The sequence below is a fragment of the Salarias fasciatus genome, chromosome 15, assembly GCF_902148845.1.
Source record: "Salarias fasciatus chromosome 15, fSalaFa1.1, whole genome shotgun sequence".
NCBI lineage: Eukaryota > Metazoa > Chordata > Actinopteri > Blenniiformes > Blenniidae > Salarias > Salarias fasciatus.
In genome coordinates, this window is record NC_043759.1 from 11,965,627 (window position 1) to 11,984,587 (window position 18,961).

Here is an 18,961-nt window from a genome sequence, read left to right on the forward strand (position 1 = left end):
ATCTTTAACATGAATCAAGTAAAAAGGTGAATGGTCAGCCAAAGACAAAATAAGAACTTCAAGTTATTACAGTAGTGTTTATTTCATTGACAACTAAAATTCTATAATTTAAAACAATACATTGTTCTCACACAAACACACGCCTTAGTTAAGGAAAACCTGTGTTTAAGATCATTTGAAACATTTCATGTTCAACTCCAAGGCAGAACATCTTTTACACAGTAAAGTTTACTTTAAACATCAACTATTTTATATAAATTTAATTAAGCAGACATTTTTCTGTTGTTGAACTATGTTTTCCCTGTTCTTATTCATCCCCCAAATTCAACAATCTCAACCTGAGTTCTAAAGAGTTTGATTATGACGCCAGCAGGGTAGACAGGGGCAACACTGCAGAAAAGGATTCTTCCTCTTGTATTGTATGGCTTTCTTGATATTCATGTTGAATTTTTCAATATACTCCTGTGTGCCGCACACTTGGGCCTCAATGTTGTTGAGGAGGCATCCCTGGTCCTCCACCAGCATGGCCATGTCTAGGAACAATTCATGGACCTCCTTCATTCTGGCCTCCAGCTCCACCAGCTCCTTGTGTCGGCCTTTGATCTCACACAGTGCCCAGCGAGACGAGTGTGGCTGAATTTTCTGGGACAGCTCGGTCCAGCCCTCGCCACCTTTGTTCACCAGCACATCCAGCTGGTCATCAGTGATTTGTGTCCCCCATATGGAGGCCTGCCTCTGGATCCTCTGCCTGCATGCACTCTTCTGCGCCTCCTCTGCCATGTGGTAGTCATTCATGGCTTCATGGAAAGCTCGGGTCAGGGTGTCGTACTGAACACGGGCAATACGACTCACAGCAGCACTGGGACCTTCTTCCTCTTCCAGCTGGTCACTCTCTCTACCCAGGGCTTGCAGACGGGAGAACAGACTCTCCCCGTGTTGTTGGATGTCTCTGGCGATGGAGTCAGAGTCCTTTTTCAGAAGACTGAGTCGACGTACAGTGGTCCCATAGCGCTGATTGTGAACTCTGAGGCGCTCCACCTCTAAGTGAAGCAGGGAGATATCCTTGCGTATGGAGTGGGCCTCATTCAGGATGTCATCAATAGTTGGGAATTCTTCAAACTCTACTGCCTCATGAGACAGAGTTCCGTTGTCAATATCAGACTCAGGCCCAAAGAACTCTGGATCGAAGTCCTCCTGCTCCTCACTGATCTGCTGGAGTTTGTCTAACATATCCCGCATCCTGCCTGAGAGAAGAGTGTTCAAGACATAGTTAGTGAATTCATTTCACTCTGTTTTGTGAACATATGTAGAGCACAATCCAATCTTAAATTAGCCCCACATATATGCACTAATCATATGACCAAACAAACTATCCATGAAAATAAATGAAATGTTTGAAAATGAGCAATGAAACTAATGAAGCTGGAAACTAATGCATCAGGTTACAGTTGAAATATTTTTAACTACCTCAGAAAGAACAAGGCTGGTTGAAAAGTAGTACTATTTCACCACAGCAGTACAATGACAGATCATTTTTATCCACAGAGAGGTTTTTTTTTTTCTTTCTGACAAAGACAGAAGTCATAGCTCAATGGCACACTGGAATGTCTTTTTTCCAAGCAAGGAACAAGGAAGATGTTTCACTCGAAAATGACGTTTGTGAGAACATTTCTGGGGCTGGACAGGTGTTTCAAAGCATTTATTTGACAGTTAATTCATTTCTGGTGGGAAAAAAAACTAAATTGCAGTACTTGCATTTAAGTGATCTTGTCATTCAGTATCAGTTGTCACATACAGAAAATATGTCCGATCAATCTTAAAAACAATATGTGGACCATTTCAAAAAAGAAAAAACCAATTGAAATTATTTCTCAGGAATAACATTTAATCACAGCTTTCCAAGTTATCTGCAGAGCAAAAACCTGATTCAAAGGCAAGGAAGCCTGTCAGTCTTTCAGTATGCTGCAGGTGTGCATAGTTTCCTCAGGAAATCAATCAAAGACAAACAGACTCTTTCTTTAGAGTTTCTTACCTCTTTTGATCAGACGTATCCACAATGTCAAAAGTTGAGTGAATCCCTTCAGCGTGTTTCATCTGATTTTTCTAATCAAAGACTTTTATTCATCGAAAGACAGCTGGAGGTCTGCTGCCTGCTCGGCATGTGTGTGAGACTGCCCCCTCGTTTCAGGTGACACTGGGTGTTTTCACTGCACCACATGATACTTCCTTGAAATGAGATGGCTTTTTTTCCTCCCCTAGTTTCTGCTAACCAGAGAAAATTAACAATATGGTTAAAATATATATGATTGGAACAAGTGGAGCTGAAGTGATCATTAACAAAAAATGAGAAATTTAACCTGCTGACTTTGTCTTTGATTCATTGATTTATGGTGTGTGTGTGTGTGTTAGGACATGATGATGATGGAATCTGAGATTTTTATATAACAAAAAGCACAACCCCAACACTGGTTCAACTCATTTTGATATAGGTTTAAGGATACATTTTAATGTGGCTTTGCTCCTGTTCACCTGGAAAATGTGTTTCTCACGTCAACAGTGAGTTTGTGTCTTTGCTTAACAATGAAATAACTCAAATGCATGAGTGCTGAAGATGAAATGACATATCCTGATTTTAATTTTTTATTTTTTCTTTATCGGTTGGAAGAAAGTCAGATGATACAATACACAGCCCACGTCAGCATAAGATATCATGGACATCAGCAGTGTGACGAACTGGACAAAAGTTTAGCAAAATATTCACTGGAGTGGCTTCGATGATTTGACCAAGACACCAGAAAAACATTTTGGATGAAATTGGATTTGCATGTAAACAAAAATCTCAAGTTTGCTAACAAAGCGCTTTCTCATACAAACACACACCTTGCCTTGAGACTGCAGTCCAGCAATAATGTGAAAATGTCACTGCTGCGATTCGGTCATTCAATGCCAGTCGCTCCGAGCTGGAGACTCAGGAGTCAACTAAACATGAAAACTCCTTTCAAATGGTTGTTCTGAGTTACCCAAGTATGAAAGATGGGTTCAGGTAAACTCTTTCACATAACACAACAAATATTAAGGACTGAGAAATAATTTACCGTAGCAGTTTTATCTCTGGATCCAAACAAGACAGAAAAAACACATTAAAGCTTCACTTTATGGGGAAAAAAAAAGTTTATTGTACAATTACTCTGAAAGCAATGTTGATAAATATGAAAATGTCTAAGAATTTACTCTTGTCCTTCCATGGTCAGCACATGGAAGCTTTTCGATTCTTTCCGCCCTGTACAGCTGTTAATCGACACATGGAAAGCAGCTGCAAAACATCTTTTTAAACGGGTTGTTGTTTTGGTGACGTTTGGCCCGGGTCAGTTTGACGAGGGCCTCCTGAATGCCGGCGTCAGTCTTCTGCACGTTGGTCTGGATGGAGTTCAGCATGGGGCCCTGCTCCTCTACCAGCAGAGCGACGTCCAGGAATATCTCGTGGATGCCCTTTATACGGGCCTCAAGGTCGATCAGCTCCTGGTGGCGTTTCTCGATCTGGAACAAGGCGGACCGGGCTGTCTTGCCTTCACTCACGATGTTGTCGGTGAAGATGTTCCACTGGCCTTTCTCTATCATGTCCTCCACGTCCTCTCCCGACACGTCGCGCCCCACGATCTCCATCTGCCGCTGAATCTGTGCTTTACAGTTTTCTCTGTGGGTCATTTCGGCCTCGTTATAGTCAAACATGGCATCGCGAAAACCGTTGCTGAGGGAGGCGTACTGGGTTCTGGCTATCCGGGTGACTGCTGAATGCGAGCCGTGAGCCTCCTCCAGCTTATGGGCCGTGCTGTCCATTTCGTGCAGGCGCTTCAGCACGTGTTCGGCCTTCGCCTTAATATCGGCGCCGATGGCGTTGGAGTCCCTTTTGATGGCGCTCATCGTGCTGACGCCTCCGAGCATGCGGGAGTTCTGCTCCCGGAGCCTTTTAACCTCCAGGCGGATGAGCTGGATGTCTCTGTGGACCTCCTGCGACTGGGAAAAGACGTCTTCCAGAGCAGGGCTGTTGTCGAACACGACGGCCTCGTGCGGTAACTCGTCCTCCAGGTCAATGTTGCTCAGAGACTCGGAGACGGTGGACTCTGCGTACTCCATCGGCTCCATGTGGCCGTTGGACATCGCCTGCAAGGTGCTTAGTCGGTCCCTCATGGTTGGGCTGAATAACAAAACAATAAATAAAAAAGTTACTGATGTAAAGATCAGGAGGGGTTTTCTCTCATGATTCAAACATACAGAGAAAAAAAAATGCTCTGAAAAGCAATGAAAAATGTCTTTATTCTTTGTTTCAAGGTTGGGGAACTAAAAACTAAACATATCACCATTACAACAGAGACTTAAAAACAAGTTTCAAACACACCCACTTCATTTTTTAAGCTGTCATGTCTTTCAAAAACAATTTCCGTGTTTTGTTCTGGCTGAACAGGTTCTCCGAGGAGCAGTCGAAGGTGCTGCCTCTGACCAAACTCGTTCTTGTAACTTGTCATCCGTCTGACGTCCTTTTCCAAACACCTCTTTTAGATCAGATTCTGTACATCAGATACCACTCTGTTTACTATTTTAAGAGAAAGTGTTAGCAATACAAAACGAACAGGCTGGTTACATCATTTAAATGCATTTCAAAAAGATACTGACCAAAACTCTCCAGCATCACATTGCTACAGGAACTCACTTCTACTTACAAGGAGCAGTACTGGCTAAATCTACATCGACTTTTCATCATTAACAACAAACTCAGAGAATAACATTTTTTAATGAAGGTTTCTTGCCTATTCTCGGAATGAATGTCAATATTTTGGTCAACAGGTTAGGAATAGTTTCAGATGTGATGTTCCTGTATCTTTTGAAATAATTTATTTTTCCAATGGAAGCCACCATTGCAATAACCTTTATACGAATGCCCTTCTCTTGGGCGGCCAACACAAATTCTAACTTTGAAAAATGAGATTTTATTCCCCTCAAAATCAGGAGCCTGGGATTTTCCCCCAGGAAAACAATCTGATGTAAACCAGACAGATTTCTAACATAAAAATGGCAAAGTTTCTGAGTTAAGCTCAAATATATAATTACTAAGAAAAAAAAATTCTGCAAATGCTGAATCATTTTCACGAGATGATTTTTTCTTTTTCTTTTTCGTTTTGGTAAATTAAAAAAAAAAATCCTTCCTACCTGGTGTGGCGTCCACAGGTATGAAAGTTTGTGGGTCAGATTCTCAGCACCTTCCCATGCTTCTGAAGCCGAGTGCTTTTTAAAAAAGACAGCCACATGCAGCTGCCTTTGGAGCTAAAGCTGTGAATCTGCTGCGGCTTTGTTAGAGAGCTGATGAACCGCGCCACGCCATGCTTCTGCAATGCAGACGCACGAGGAATGAAGCCCGGTCGGTTTTCGCTGTGACGTTATTCAAGGTGTGTGTCTGCTCCAGCTCCGAAATCAGGACTGTTTTTTTTTTCACAAATAAACACTTTACAGTCCATCACCACTTTAACTCTTATCTACAGTGTCTGGTTTGCTGGTTGATGGTGGATTTAATCGCATCTGATAAAGCACGAGCCGACAGAGGCAAACGTGTGCGGAGGAGCAGTGATGGTGAGAATTCAGAGTCGGAACTTTTGGCACGAATCACTAAAAAGATCTGAGTCTTTCTGTCCCCAAGTGACTGCTTTGATTTTTTTTTTTTTTTTTTTTTGTCAAATAATTTTTTACTGAAGCTCATTGTCAAATTGTGTCAAAAATAATGCCTAACAAAATGTATTCATTAAATGTTTAATTGAATAAGCAATACTGCCATTAGGAAACCATGAACTATAAAACAGTATTGCCAATTATTGAGAGGAGGAAAAAAGCTTTGTCCACTCAGTAGATTTTTTTTTTTAAATCAGAAGTCAAAACATATTCTAATTGTGGATCAATCATTTTTCTTTCATGGAACTCTAATCCACTCTTGTTAAACTCTTGGGGCCACATCAGCCCATCCATCTTCTTTCCCACTTCTTTTTAACAAACAAAACATTCCCCATACACATACAAAATCACAGTGTTAAGCAACATGAATACAGACATTGAAAATATTCCCCTCTCTTTTATATCAGCCCACATATAGCCAAATTCAATCTTGATTAGGCCAGGAGAGTAAAGTAATTGTAATTCAATACCTTGTTTTCTGATATGCCTATGCTTCACTAAAAATCACTACTCTCTTCCTTAAGTTTAGTGCTTAGTACTTTAAATAAGTATCTTATACATACTTTTTATGATTTTTTTTTCTTTTTAAATGTTTCCTGCTTCACAAGCTATAGGTAGCCTCGACCACTGATCACTCACTGCAGTATTTCTTGGTTTGCATGTTGAATTAGATCAGTATGAAGTACAAGCTTAAAAGTTTTAAGCAAGCACATAAAAGAACATCTCCCTTTAGTGGCTCCTTAGGTCAGCTACTCTTACTAAAAGAGTGCATTTTGGCTTGACTATATTTGTCTCCCCTACTCTAAAAAGTAACCCCTCCTACATGTATATATAGGTGACCAATAGGTGCCCAAGACAAGTGTCTTGAACTATATAAAGACAAAAAAAAAAAAAAAGGCGGAGAGAAACACCCAAAAAAAGATTCACTTTAAAGTACCGACTCTAAAAACTGAAGTGACACATCACTACTGAGGTCATGTGATGTTACACCCAAATTACCTGAAATCCTCATGAGGGTGTGTGTGTGTGTGAGAGAGAGAGAGCAAGAGATAGAGATAGAGATGTACAGGTATTATTTGTGTTATCAGGACCCCTGCCTGTTTGTACTATCAAAATTTTAAAGAGCATTCATAACAGGTAAAGCTGAGGTTAAGATGAGTTCGCCAACAGTTCGAAGGGATAATTGTGACATTTGAATTTTATCAAATTGAGAATAATTTCAAACAGGAGATCGGGGGAAGAGGTTTTAAGGAGGTTTATTACTGTAAGAGATAAATTTAAGTCAGCTTCCTTGCATGTGCCCATCATTACAGTAACACAGAGAAATGTGGTTTAACTACATTACATCATAACTGCAGTAAGTCATGAACCACATAGTATAGTAACAGCCGACTGACATTACAGAAGCAGTAGGTTTATTTTTGTTCCATGCACAACAAACTAAATAAGGTCACATTTTACATAATGTGACAGATTTTATAAAGTTATTCATTTAAAAAAAAAACTATCTAAGATTGATATCTGCATTTTGTTTATTTTTGCTGGTATTTACATGCCCAGGAGAAATACAAATGTTTCTTGTCAGTTATGAAGAAACTGACACAATTTCATGAAAATACATATCTAAAAAATTACAGAGACAAGCAAGACATTACTTTTTAAGGTACAAATTTTTTAAAAAGTAAACCGTGTAGGGGAAGCTTAGACCAAAAGGTCTGATTTTCCTTGATCATTTTACAGGAAATCTCAGATTTTTATCTGCAAAGTTTCTGTTGAGCACAAGCATACAGGTGCAGCTGAAAATGCCACAGTAAAGTCATGGGGAAAGTAACAGAACAGCAAATTAAACCCCTAATCCACTGTCTCTCTTGATGATTAGACCCCGATGTTCTGTCACATGCTCAGTCTCAATGTGACTGCTCTATACAGAACAGCCCATCCATTAAAAAACCTCAAGATTTTCCGTACATATATTATTTTACCTCAGTTTAGTACACTTAGCAGACATGTATATTTTTTACGTACTATCTTCTTTTTTGGAGGAGTATTTGATTGAAGTGTGAGCACAATAGTTGGCATTGTGTGATTGTTTTAATCGCTTAACTGAAGGAAGACCTAAAACTATAGAAGCCCTAAGCAATATTTAAAATCAGTTCTCTGCTTTGCCTTCAGGAAAAAAAAAAATCGAATCATATTTCAGCTTTCTTTCATATTTTCAGTGTCTGTTTTTGCACAGCTGTAAATGAAAACCATTGGTGTGTATTCGTTTTGCCCAAATTAAAATTGGTGAAAAATAATGCAATCCACATAAACAACAATAAAGAGCCATAAATTCCAAATTTCTATGAAGAAACGTATGATAGTTTGATTAATATTCTATATATTATATATGAATATTCTAAAGAAAATTTTCAATCATAGTATCATCTGGCAAAGTAAGCACAAAAGAATAATATCTCCACTGAAAGAGTTTTTATTGTGATGTTTTCCAACTGTGTGTGTGACTACACATTCTATAATTCTAAATTTTCCCTTTTTTTTCCAAGGTGGGCTGGGTTGAGATTTAATGAGTCTGGAAAAAAGACTCCTGAAATGACTTCCTCCTCCTTTGATGCTTTCACGTGTCCCTCGGATTTTCAAGAGATAACACTTGCGAAAAGGTTAGGCATTTATATGCACGCTCTAAGTGAATAGCAGTAATATAGCATGCAAGACAAATATTATGCCAGATGAATTAAATTCATACATATAAAAAACAGGAAAGAACGCTTAAGATTCGGGGGCAATAAAGTGCAGCGTTCTCGGAGTGATTACATTTCCGACTGTCCCTGAAGGCGCCGTGCTTCCATCAGCACCCTGGCTGCTCCTCTACTTTCTCCTCAACTTCGCTTTAAGTTTCTCTCGGGGGGAGCTCGCCTGGACCCGCCACGGAAACTAACCAAACAGCAGGTTAAAGGTGAACCAAGTACTGAAATGACGACCATGAAGTTGGCGTTAATTCGCAGCGCTTGCGGCAGTCTTCGCGCACATCCAGCCCGTCCAGGAAGCAGAATCGGCGGCTTGTCCCGGGGATGTGTGCCGGTCGGTGTCTCCAACGGCCGGTTGATCCTCCGGACCGCGAGCGCGAGCTCCAGCAGCGGGACCAACACGAAGGCAACCTTCCAGTTTGAGAAGCGGTTCCGGGATGGAGAAGCGTTTGAGTACGACATGTCTGTGGGGTGAGCAAAGCATTCCGCCTTTTCAACCTTGGATTTGTGATGATAGCGTAATAAATGTTTTGTTTGCTTCTTTGTTTGTTTGTTTGTCTTCCTGCCCGAGCATCGCTTTTGGCCCCCGGCCAGCTCAGCACGTGTGGTCGGTCTTATCTGAGCGACCGCTGCCGCTGCCTGCTGATGTAACATCTCTCGCTTATTGGCAGAGGGAGCACAAGTCAAATATTGCATGCAAATTCCACGTATTGTTACAAAGTGTGTTTTTAGTCGTTTGAAGGACAGTGATTCCGTCGTTTGGACGTTAAAAGCTTATCGTACTTAATTCTTATGTTTACATTTTGGGGCGAAATGTAGGTCAGTGTGTTAAATGCACATACGGCTACTTTAGCCCCGCCCACTTAGTCACGCACGCGCGGTGGAACGGCACAAAACTGCAGAGTTGGTGTGTTTGGATCTTCTGTGTTCCAGTGGGAACTCACCAACCACAACATGCAGGAAAAATGATAATTAATCGCTGAACCCCTCTTCATCCATCACAACTTATTCCAGTCTTCACAGCAAAGGGATGGAGAGATTTTTAGACGTTGTGTTGCAAGGAGCTCAAGCTGATTCCACCTGGTCCACCATGGACGTTCTGCCAGTCCATCAGAAAGCAAACACAGGGAGTCACAATCACACTTATGAAATAATCTTTTTCTCTGATGAACAAAAGTGAAATACACAGAGGAAAAGTACAAACTAAACGCACTCCAAACAGAGAAACAGTCAGTATTTCAGTTTGAGCTTGGTGGTATTATGTACTATCCTGCTAGAAGCCATCAGAAATTGATTTCATTGTACGCTGTACAGTCCGAAGGAACACAGTGAGCACAGTGTGTACAAAGAGATGATTATCTGCATACCTTGGTTGAAACGAGTGGTTTCATCCCGTCAACTCATCTCAGTCTAGCTCTTTACTGTTATTTTGCCGGCAATATAGTTGTCTTTGTCCAGCGACCTTGAGCTCCCTGGATTTTTACGAATCCTCAAACCGTTCTGTTTAAGTTAGTTAAATGAGATTACACTAGATCATCAGGTCATCTTGGCATGCTTACCTGAATGAATTCAGCTTAACTCAGCATTAACCAGGAGTTTAACATTGTTCCTAATGCTATGACCTGTGACTGTATGTATCTCCAGTTTTACACATTCACCTATACTATGGGCACGCCAAAAAAATTCTGCTTTTCATAAGGGTTGTTGCATGCTGCACAGGTCACTAGAGAGAAAGAAACAGACCAGCCTCATTTCATTACCATAACCTTGTTTTTTTATTGGTGCACGTGAGAGTTTAAGGATGAATTTATAATGTAGTGTTATATCTAACCAGCTTATTTTCTTTCACAGTGAAGTGGTTGAGACCACCAAGGGGGCAATGTTCGCTCTGCAGAAAAGAAATCCAACAATTCAGCCTTCGTTGGCTGTTTTGCAGGTATTGTTTATTATAGATTCTATTATAAGGCAGGTTATTTATACACTATACTGGTACGATCTCCTTTGTTCTAACCGTAAGCTTTGTGGGACATCTATTTGCACTAAAGTGTGTCAGTATTCCTCGTATAAAGTCTATGTGTGTTTCTCTATTGTTAAAGATTGGTGATGACGAAAACGTGTTAGAGATCAACAAGAAAATGGCAAGAAAGGTAATTTTATTGTCGTCACAGTACAAGATTTTTTTTTTTGTTGTTGCAATTTTGGAATTGTGCAAGGATGTTCACCGTCTATTTTCCTTTTCGCTCCCAGATAGGGATTAACGTCACTCAGATTCGTTTGCCCAAGCAGTGCACTGAAGATCAAGTAAGTGAGACTGACTCATGGTGTTACTTAGTGTCTCTCAGTGTAAACATTTTTCTTCTTTCTTAGCAAGTCACAACACGATGGCTTGTCTTACAGTATTAGTCAGAGCCTCACTCACAAGTTTATTCACTTGAGACACATTTCAGGGACTCATTATTCTCATCAGGACTGAAGCATTTTCTTGGTTGTGTTTTTTTTCTTCTTCTTCTTCTTCTTTAACAATATAGTATTCTCAAACCTGATCTAAGTGAGAAGAAGAAGATTTATGACTAGATTTCTCTTGAGGCTTGAAGCATCTTGATCCAGATATAAGAAGGCATTTAATGAAATAATTCATGTATTTACATCATAATCTGTAGTCTCAGAAGAGTCCCTCTGCTCTACTGATCTACTTTTTTTATTTGTACACAGTTTTCTCGTGTCCTCTCTCCCTCTTATTTTCACTTCTCTTAGAAATGTTTACTCTTTTCTTCGCACAGTCTGCAACACTGGCCCGTTATGTTTTGATGGTCAATTGACTCTGCCTTAAAATGACAACAGCCCTAGACATTTCACAAGTAAGGACAGAGGCATGGACTCATCACAAGCAGCAAATGTAGCTGCGTGGGTTCAGGGTGTGTTCGGTATTTCCAAAGCTATGTCAATTGTTTAACTTTTAAATAGTTTTTGAACTGATATATGTGCATGCTTTGCGTTTGTGTAGGTTATAGAGGAGTTGCTGAAACTCAACGATGACCAGAGGGTGCATGGCGTCTACCTCCACCTTCCACCGGCCTTTCTCACCAGTCGAGTGCTCAACACGCTTAAACCGGAAAAGGACGTAGAAGGGTAAAAAAAATATATATATAGGATGTATTTGGTCATAATTGAAGAATGAACTACTTTTAATGCAATAAGATCAGGTTGCATCAGGAAAAGCGTCCAGTGTAAAACCTTTTCCAAATCCATCGTGCTGATCACATGATCAGTTTCATGCAGGCAAGTTCATAGACCCAACAGGAAAGTACATGGGAACAGTTCTAGTTCTCTGTCCTAACAGAATTGAATTGATTAATTGGCGTGGTGTGTTACATTTAACCTAAATCAGAAGGGGCTGCTCTGAGTTAGAAGGTAAGTGCTCAGTGTGCGTCTCTGGCATGAAATGAGAAAATTAGAAAAGCATCCTTCTAATTTTCACAACTGAGCACCACATGGTTCATTTGAGGACAGGAATTATTTTTGGATTATGGTAGCAATGTGCATAGTTTTCTATTGAATGTTAAACAGTTAAAAAGTCAGTTCACAACTCCCTGCTTCATGAAAACCTTTCTTGTCCAGGACATTGTTCCTGGAATAACTTATGATTTTAGATTATAAAACTGCCATGACTTTCACATTATTTTTCATTCGTTTGTCCTACTGTAGGATATCTGATGTGAATGTAGGACGTCTGATAAGAGGGGACTTCAGCAGAGGTTTTGTGCCGCCTGTTGCCAACGCCGTTTTGGACATGCTGGTGAAAGACGGTAGGCCACTACAGAGTGAAATCTGTCTTTGAGCTCAGTTTGGAAGTGGAGGAGGGGGATTTTGTGATCGGTGATTCTTCTCTGCAGACGGGCCGGTGGAGGGAAAAAATGTCTTGCTGGTCGGAGGGAAAAGACCCCTTCAGCTGATTCTCCAGTGCCTGATTGAAAAAAGCGGAATGGCCACTCTGAGAAGTAACAGGAACCGCAACCACCTTCAGAGACAGGTGTGTTAATGCAGTGTGTTCGTGTTTTTGCTGTGAGGAGACGATTATTGAGAATGTTCAAAATAATTGTATTTACATTTATTGTTTTATTTATTGACTATTTTCTTTGTGTTGTCTATACTGACATATACTTTTGCTGTGCCATTTGGAGGCCTGAGTCTGAGTCCCAGCTGTGGCAAGAAGGGAATTTGGCATTAAAAAAAAAAATCTAGTCAACAGTGCAGTTTTCAATGCTTTTGTGTGGAGACCACTGTAAAGAAAGAGCAGCCGGATGAACTGAGATTCTTTTTGTATGAAACTGACAGTATGTGTAGTGTTGACAACTGTCCACATGGAGTCAGTGTCTATTCGTTCAAAATGAGCTATGTAGTCAGAGGGAATGTAAGTTCTACAATAGGAAAAGTGCAGTAACATTTTCTTGAGATGTTTCTTTCCAGTTTCCATTTCTTTCTGTCTTGCACACTTTTGTCATCAGAGTTTATTTTGTAGTCATACCTTCAAATTTCTCAGCCATACTCACCTCTCTTTCCCAGTGTCGTCTGTATAATTCTTCGTACCCAGTTTTCTCCTGTCGTTTCTGTTGTCTAGGTGATGCAGGCCGACGCTGTTGTCATGTTAGATTCCGGAAACATGGACATTCCTTCCACCTGGTTGAGACCAAGAGCTGAGATCATTTACTGTGCGCCAACTCAGGAGACAGGTCTGGATGAACGTGGTACATCTGCATGGGAAAAAAAAAAAGAAATGACACTGTATCTCATGTCATGATAGTTACTTTAAACCTTGCTGCTAAAAATTTACTTGATAAAAACGTTTGAATGATCTTGTTTGGGCTATTTTCTATTAATGAATATCAACAAAATTGCTGATTCACTGGCTGTGTACAAGGATTTCTAGATACCTGACAGAACATTCACTTCAAAATATGTTTTCTGCAGTTATGATTTATGTAATTCCCTGTTACAGTTGTATTTTATGGCATATGTGGCCTCAATCAAATGTTATTGTCTGCTGTCCTCGTATGGATAACATCAAAAGGAAATCAAGAAAATGCTCTCTGTGTTGTTTTCAACACTGTGCAATGTATGTATGCTTATAAATGCAGTTTTTGCAGTAAATTGCTGTGGGTTCATTTCAGATGATGATGCCATTGGGTCGTCCTCAAAGTTTCCGTTGGGATACCTCATAGCGGCTCACAGAACACAGGTGTGTTCCTTCGCTGAAAACACTGTTATTTGTTTGGTTTTTTTGCTTCCCAGCCATTCTTCAGCTTGTTCTCTCCTCCTTTTGTTTTCGTTTACTAGAACGTGGTGCGTAGCTGCAGTCGCTGGCTTCAGGATCAGCACTACCGACCCTGGAGGCTGCACCCTCTCAAACTGCAGCCTCTGACCCCCGTCCCAAGGTATGCAGTACTTTATACCCAGTAACATGTGAAATGTAATTCTTCTATATGTTCTGTTTAAAGCGACAGCAACTCTTCTGCACCTTGCAACCCCCAACAGGATAAAACGGTGTACAAAGCTGGATGCATGTACCGAATGGCTACTGAAGTTTTCTTTAACTTTTCAGTGACTTAGAGATATCCAGAGCTCAGGTGGCCAAACCAGTGGATCAGCTGGCCACGGAAATCGGTTTGCTTCCAGAAGAGCTTGAGTCTTATGGCAGGAACAAGGCGAAGGTCCGTCTGTCCCTGTTAGACCGCCTCCACTCACAGCCTGATGGGAAATACGTGTTGGTTGCTGGGTAAGTGGGCTCGGTGAATGAGCCGCTGAACTGTGCCGGATTAATGTGATGACAATATTGTTAACAACAAATATGGATTTAATCTTTTTTTTTGCATCTTCCGTCTAGAATAACTCCGACCCCACTGGGTGAGGGAAAGAGTACGGTGACAGTCGGCCTTGTCCAGGCGCTCTCCGCCCACCTGAAGCTCAATTCCTTCGCCTGTCTCCGGCAGCCATCACAGGGACCCACGTTTGGGGTTAAAGGTCAGCAGTGAATACTATGTGCTTTTACGTTTTCTACTAAGTAGTATCATATCTTATAGACTAACTTCTAACTTTTAGAATAGTTGTTTCAAAATGCTATTTGTTGATTTGTTTGTTACCAGCAGTGTGTTTTGTTGAAAGTACTTCTTTGTGAGACTCCTGTGACCAAAAAACATTTGCACATCAGTTCAGTCATCATGCTTTATATACTCAGCTGTTTTACATTAAAGAAATATGTACTTAAAATAAACACTGAAATATTTTCTACAAATTCCTCAGTTGAAAATATGCAACGTGACAGACAGAGGCAAATAATTCTGGATATTTGGAAAATTAGGGATAATATGGAGCAAGCACGTGATAAGCTATCTTTGTCCGTGTGAGGCTAGTGTTTCATAGGCTGCCACATTTTGATCCCGGGTGGAGTAGTTCATTTAGAGTGCAGCACGCAGCACTGCTCCTTTGTGTCTCCTGGTCCCGTTGTCTGCCTCTGACTGTGTTACCTCTTCTTTGTGCCTAGGGGGAGCTGCAGGAGGGGGATATGCCCAGGTCATTCCCATGGAGGAGGTAAGACCGGCAGGCGGACTCGCGGGGCTCCCTGGGAGGAGTTGTGCCGGCTTCAAAGACATGAAGGATCCAGGGACTCACAATGCTTTGGACACAAAGACACATGAAAACACATTCATGACCCCCTGCACTGTGACCACTTTCTGTACAGAGGGAGGGAGTTAGACTTCAGACTTACATTCAGCACTAGGATAGCCTCTTTCTCTTTTTCTTTCTCTGCAGTGAGATATGTAACCCCCTGCCCATATAAAACAGAACGACATGTTATGTTTCTGAGTCCCTGATGTCAAACAGAGAGGAAATGTGTCATAATATTTTCATGCCTTGGGGGATAAAATCTAAACCATGGGAAGTTTATTTGAACCCTTGTCTATTATGGAATACCAAATTAAGGCCTTGTGACCTCTATTGTGTGAGGTTTTTGTGCAGACTGGCCACCCGGAACCACAATATATGTCACAGTACACCAATGTCTTTTGTATGACTCCTTGCCCGATCAGTCTTTTGCTTTTTCTTCTACTTCAGTTCAACCTTCATTTGACTGGTGACATTCATGCCATCACAGCGGCCAATAACTTGGTAGCCGCTGCGATCGATGCCAGGATACTCCATGAGGCGACACAGTCAGACAAGGTGATTGTGGCAACGTCGCAAAGCTGGTGATGCAAATGAAACGGTTGGTTTTAGGTGCAGGAGTATTTTAACTGCTGTCTCTTATAGGCGCTGTTCAAGAGGCTGGTCCCCTCGGTCAATGGAGTCAGAAAATTCTCACCCATCCAGATCTCCAGGCTCCGTGTAAGTCTAAACACCGCAGTGCCAGAGTCACTGGCAACAGCTACCGTTTGCAGCAAGCGCTGTGTGAAGTGATTACACGCTCTATTGCAGTGGTTATTTTCAAAATGTGAGGCCGGCCTCTCCTGGGGCCTGCCAGAGAGCTTTACACTCTCTCGGATATTCTTTACCAGTACTATTTTCACTTATTGTTTTTAGAGAAGAAATCCTGATTAAAACAAAAAATGAAAGGGTAAAACTAACATATTTCATTTCATGTCATTTCAGGATTGTGCTTTTATTGCATATGGACTCCAACAGCCGTTAACACTTACATATTACAATTTGAATAATAGTAATATCTAGCATTCAACCAAATGCAAATTTATGACATGGTTTTGTCCAGTAGGGGGCCTCAGTCACCCTGTCAGTCTATAGTTTATCTACCATGACCTCCTCCAGATATCTGCGTGTATCTCGTGAAGCTCATGTCTGTTTACATGAGCACAAGTAATTTAGTGATATTTATGAACATTGCCTGAATGTAATTATTCCAGGAAAAGCGCATAGTACCAAAGACAGGAGAAAGTTTGAACATTAGTCAAGTACGAAGTTAATGTTTGCCTTCTTGTATGACAGTTTCTGGGATAAGCAGTTAAAAGGACTATAAAATATTTATTGCTTTTAATGGACAGAGCGGGAGATAAAGTACTCCCTCTGAACCTTTATGAACCTGGCAGCAAGCTGATCATCTTGCAGTCATTTCGTCTGAATGTTTCTTCCCAGGCGTAGATGAAGTGTCTTCTTCAGTGTAAACTGAAATATAAATCGTATATCTAACACTGTCCAAGCCAAAGCATAGCTGCAATGGAATGAACATTACTTTTCATGTACTCGCGCGCAGAATCCCACGATCTTCTTCCCCCTGTTTGTTTGCAGCGTCTTGGCATCAATAAAACGGATCCGGAAAGCCTCACCTCTCAAGAAATAAGCAACTTTGTACGTCTTGACCTTGACCCTAAGAAGATCACCTGGCAGAGAGGTATTTACTGATGCATTCTTTTAAATATTATTGTTTCATATACCTAATAAGCTGTCACTAAAAACGGCAAGCAGTAGCATTTTACTTAAATGAACTTGGATATCACACTAATTTAATCGTCATCAAAGATCGTGAAACGGCCTACAAAGCCATTCCAGAGGGATGTTACATAAAGGCCTTGGAATATGTTCTCACATGTTTGAAATTAGTTTATACTGAATTGAGCGTTTCGGTCGTCAGTGACAAGATAAGAGATGACGAAGTATGACAGTTGTGGGAAAGTCGGCCGCAGCAGTAGCCATGTTGGCTCAAAGCTGTCGGTGAGAACAAGCAGCTGGGTGCTGCTATGACTGATGTGGTATTTACTCCAGTGGCTCCAGAGGGGCATTCTTAAGAGACGAATCCTGGAGATTAAAAACACATTGACCGCCCTACGTTACGCGGGTTTGGCTGAGTGTGTCTGGTTTGTGTATTCATGAACAAACCGTGTTTTTTACCTCCCTTTTCGTTACGTCAGCCCTCTGTAGGAGCAAGAGTGTTTTCTGGCTTTTTCTTGAAGCTGTGTAGCCACCGGTTTGTGGCCGCATTGATCAGAGATTTGGCGAAATGCCAAAGAAAGACCCTCGAAAGAAGTAAATCCATCCCAGGTTAGGCTTGGTAATGTGTCAGCACCTTTACACAACAAGGATTGGAGGTTCTCTTCATGTGTGTGTCAGCGCGTGTGGGTATACATTTGTGTTTATGACCATGTGTAGACATTGATTTTCCAGCCTGTCAGCTTGAGGCTGTAAAGACATTAATCTTCAGTGTGGTTGAGGTGTCAGTTCAAGTTACACTCCATGTGTAAAAAGCTGTCGCTGATGTTCTGGCACTTTTCATGCTCCTTGATTGCGGATTTCCCTTTGAACGCCGGAGTGTTGTTTATCTGTTTGTTTCAGTTGTGGATACGAACGATCGTTTCTTGAGGAAGATCACAATAGGACAGGCAAGCACTGAGAAAGGACAAATCCGGGAGGTAAGCAGCACTCAGTACTTTTATTGAATTTTTACAATAATAAAAAACAGATTCTATTTCTGGGCAGAGGCACTAAGACTAGTATGTTAGTTATTTTCTTACAAAATGGTTAAATACAGCAGGTATATTTTATCTGCAGCAGGTGTCATTAATGTGACTCTTTGTTGAAAAACTTTCTCATGCACATTCTCAGATACACCCCTGTCCACGCCCTCCTCTGTCCTTGATACGACCCAGATGTAGTCCACCCATACGTCTGTGGTAATGACAGCTCAATGAAATTTAGTAAATAAACACTTCACGTCAATGGGAAGCAAGCTGGCTTAACTGAGCGCAAATGTTTAGAAAGAGAGAACATTACACACGCGCGCACACACACACCTGGAAAAGCCTCTGAGCTGGTTCAGCATATGCTTATATTTACCGCCCATCAGTTCATCCATTCTGTTTCCACTTCATTCCTCTGCACTCAAACTTTCGCCAGTGCTTGACACACTATAGCCCCTCGGGGTATTATCATTGGACTGGGAATACAAATCTCGTGTTCCTCGGTGGACTGATGTGGTTTAGGTTAGGTTTTTTTTTTTTTTTTCTGATGGTGAATTGAGACGACCGGCAAATTTCACTGTCTGAAGCTATCCTCTGCTTTCGTGTTATTTCTATTAAACTGCCTGAAAATACAATAGAAAAGCCCTCAAGAATTAAGTCAGTGTTTCAAGGGATAACACCTTGCATAGACTTCCACACAGTTCTCTACAGGTTTAGTGAACATGACAAACATTTGGTTCAGACTTGCGATGTTCTTCATGTAAATGACTTTTCTTTTTTGCCACCCTAGACCGGCTTTGACATCGCGGTGGCCAGTGAGATCATGGCCATCCTGGCGTTGGCGGACAGTCTGGAGGACATGAAAAACAGGCTGGCGCGCATGGTGGTGGGGACCAGCCACTCCGGACTGCCGGTCACTGCAGAAGACCTGGTGGGTGTTATTGTGGGGATTTTTTTTTTTTTTTAATTATTATTATTATTATTCAGAGTGTTGGAGCTTTTAACTTACGTTTTGCTGACATATTCTTCAGATTA

At 41.1% G+C, this 18,961-nt stretch overlaps 3 protein-coding genes across 3 annotated transcripts in view; 1 reads left to right on the forward strand and 2 right to left on the reverse strand.

Moving 5' to 3' along the window:
* Window positions 1-57: 57 nt before the first annotated feature.
* LOC115401878 (syntaxin-11-like) lies at window positions 58-2,174 on the reverse strand. The gene is made up of 2 exons (XM_030110248.1): window positions 2,033-2,174; window positions 58-1,244 (listed from the first exon to the last, which is right to left on the reverse strand). Exon 2 carries the CDS (start codon window positions 1,237-1,239, stop codon window positions 346-348), a length of 894 nt encoding a protein of 297 aa, XP_029966108.1. The 5' UTR covers window positions 1,240-1,244; window positions 2,033-2,174; the 3' UTR covers window positions 58-345.
* A 478-nt stretch (window positions 2,175-2,652) lies between these two features.
* stx11b.1 (syntaxin 11b, tandem duplicate 1) lies at window positions 2,653-5,341 on the reverse strand. Its single transcript, XM_030110301.1, has 2 exons — window positions 5,206-5,341; window positions 2,653-4,195 (listed from the first exon to the last, which is right to left on the reverse strand). Exon 2 carries the CDS (start codon window positions 4,186-4,188, stop codon window positions 3,292-3,294), a length of 897 nt encoding a protein of 298 aa, XP_029966161.1. The 5' UTR covers window positions 4,189-4,195; window positions 5,206-5,341; the 3' UTR covers window positions 2,653-3,291.
* Window positions 5,342-8,574: 3,233 nt separating this feature from the next.
* Window positions 8,575-18,961, forward strand: part of mthfd1l (methylenetetrahydrofolate dehydrogenase (NADP+ dependent) 1 like) — a 28,918-nt gene continuing 18,531 nt past the window's right edge. The window contains exons 1-18 of the mRNA XM_030110743.1: window positions 8,575-8,936; window positions 10,317-10,401; window positions 10,562-10,612; window positions 10,713-10,766; window positions 11,470-11,594; window positions 12,171-12,271; window positions 12,359-12,495; window positions 13,084-13,195; window positions 13,634-13,701; window positions 13,800-13,897; window positions 14,065-14,238; window positions 14,347-14,483; window positions 15,004-15,050; window positions 15,576-15,683; window positions 15,771-15,845; window positions 16,761-16,863; window positions 17,802-17,878; window positions 18,717-18,857. Coding sequence (XP_029966603.1) covers window positions 8,692-8,936; window positions 10,317-10,401; window positions 10,562-10,612; window positions 10,713-10,766; window positions 11,470-11,594; window positions 12,171-12,271; window positions 12,359-12,495; window positions 13,084-13,195; window positions 13,634-13,701; window positions 13,800-13,897; window positions 14,065-14,238; window positions 14,347-14,483; window positions 15,004-15,050; window positions 15,576-15,683; window positions 15,771-15,845; window positions 16,761-16,863; window positions 17,802-17,878; window positions 18,717-18,857 — 1,938 coding nt within the window. The 5' untranslated portion in view covers window positions 8,575-8,691. The remainder of the gene's footprint in view (window positions 8,937-10,316; window positions 10,402-10,561; window positions 10,613-10,712; window positions 10,767-11,469; window positions 11,595-12,170; window positions 12,272-12,358; window positions 12,496-13,083; window positions 13,196-13,633; window positions 13,702-13,799; window positions 13,898-14,064; window positions 14,239-14,346; window positions 14,484-15,003; window positions 15,051-15,575; window positions 15,684-15,770; window positions 15,846-16,760; window positions 16,864-17,801; window positions 17,879-18,716; window positions 18,858-18,961) is intronic.

Excerpts from the sequence above, each read along its gene's own strand:
- LOC115401878 (XM_030110248.1), bottom strand. The coding sequence starts at position 1,239 with ATGCGGGATATGTTAGACAAACTCCAGCAGATCAGTGAGGAGCAGGAG.
- stx11b.1 (XM_030110301.1), bottom strand. The coding sequence starts at position 4,188 with ATGAGGGACCGACTAAGCACCTTGCAGGCGATGTCCAACGGCCACATG.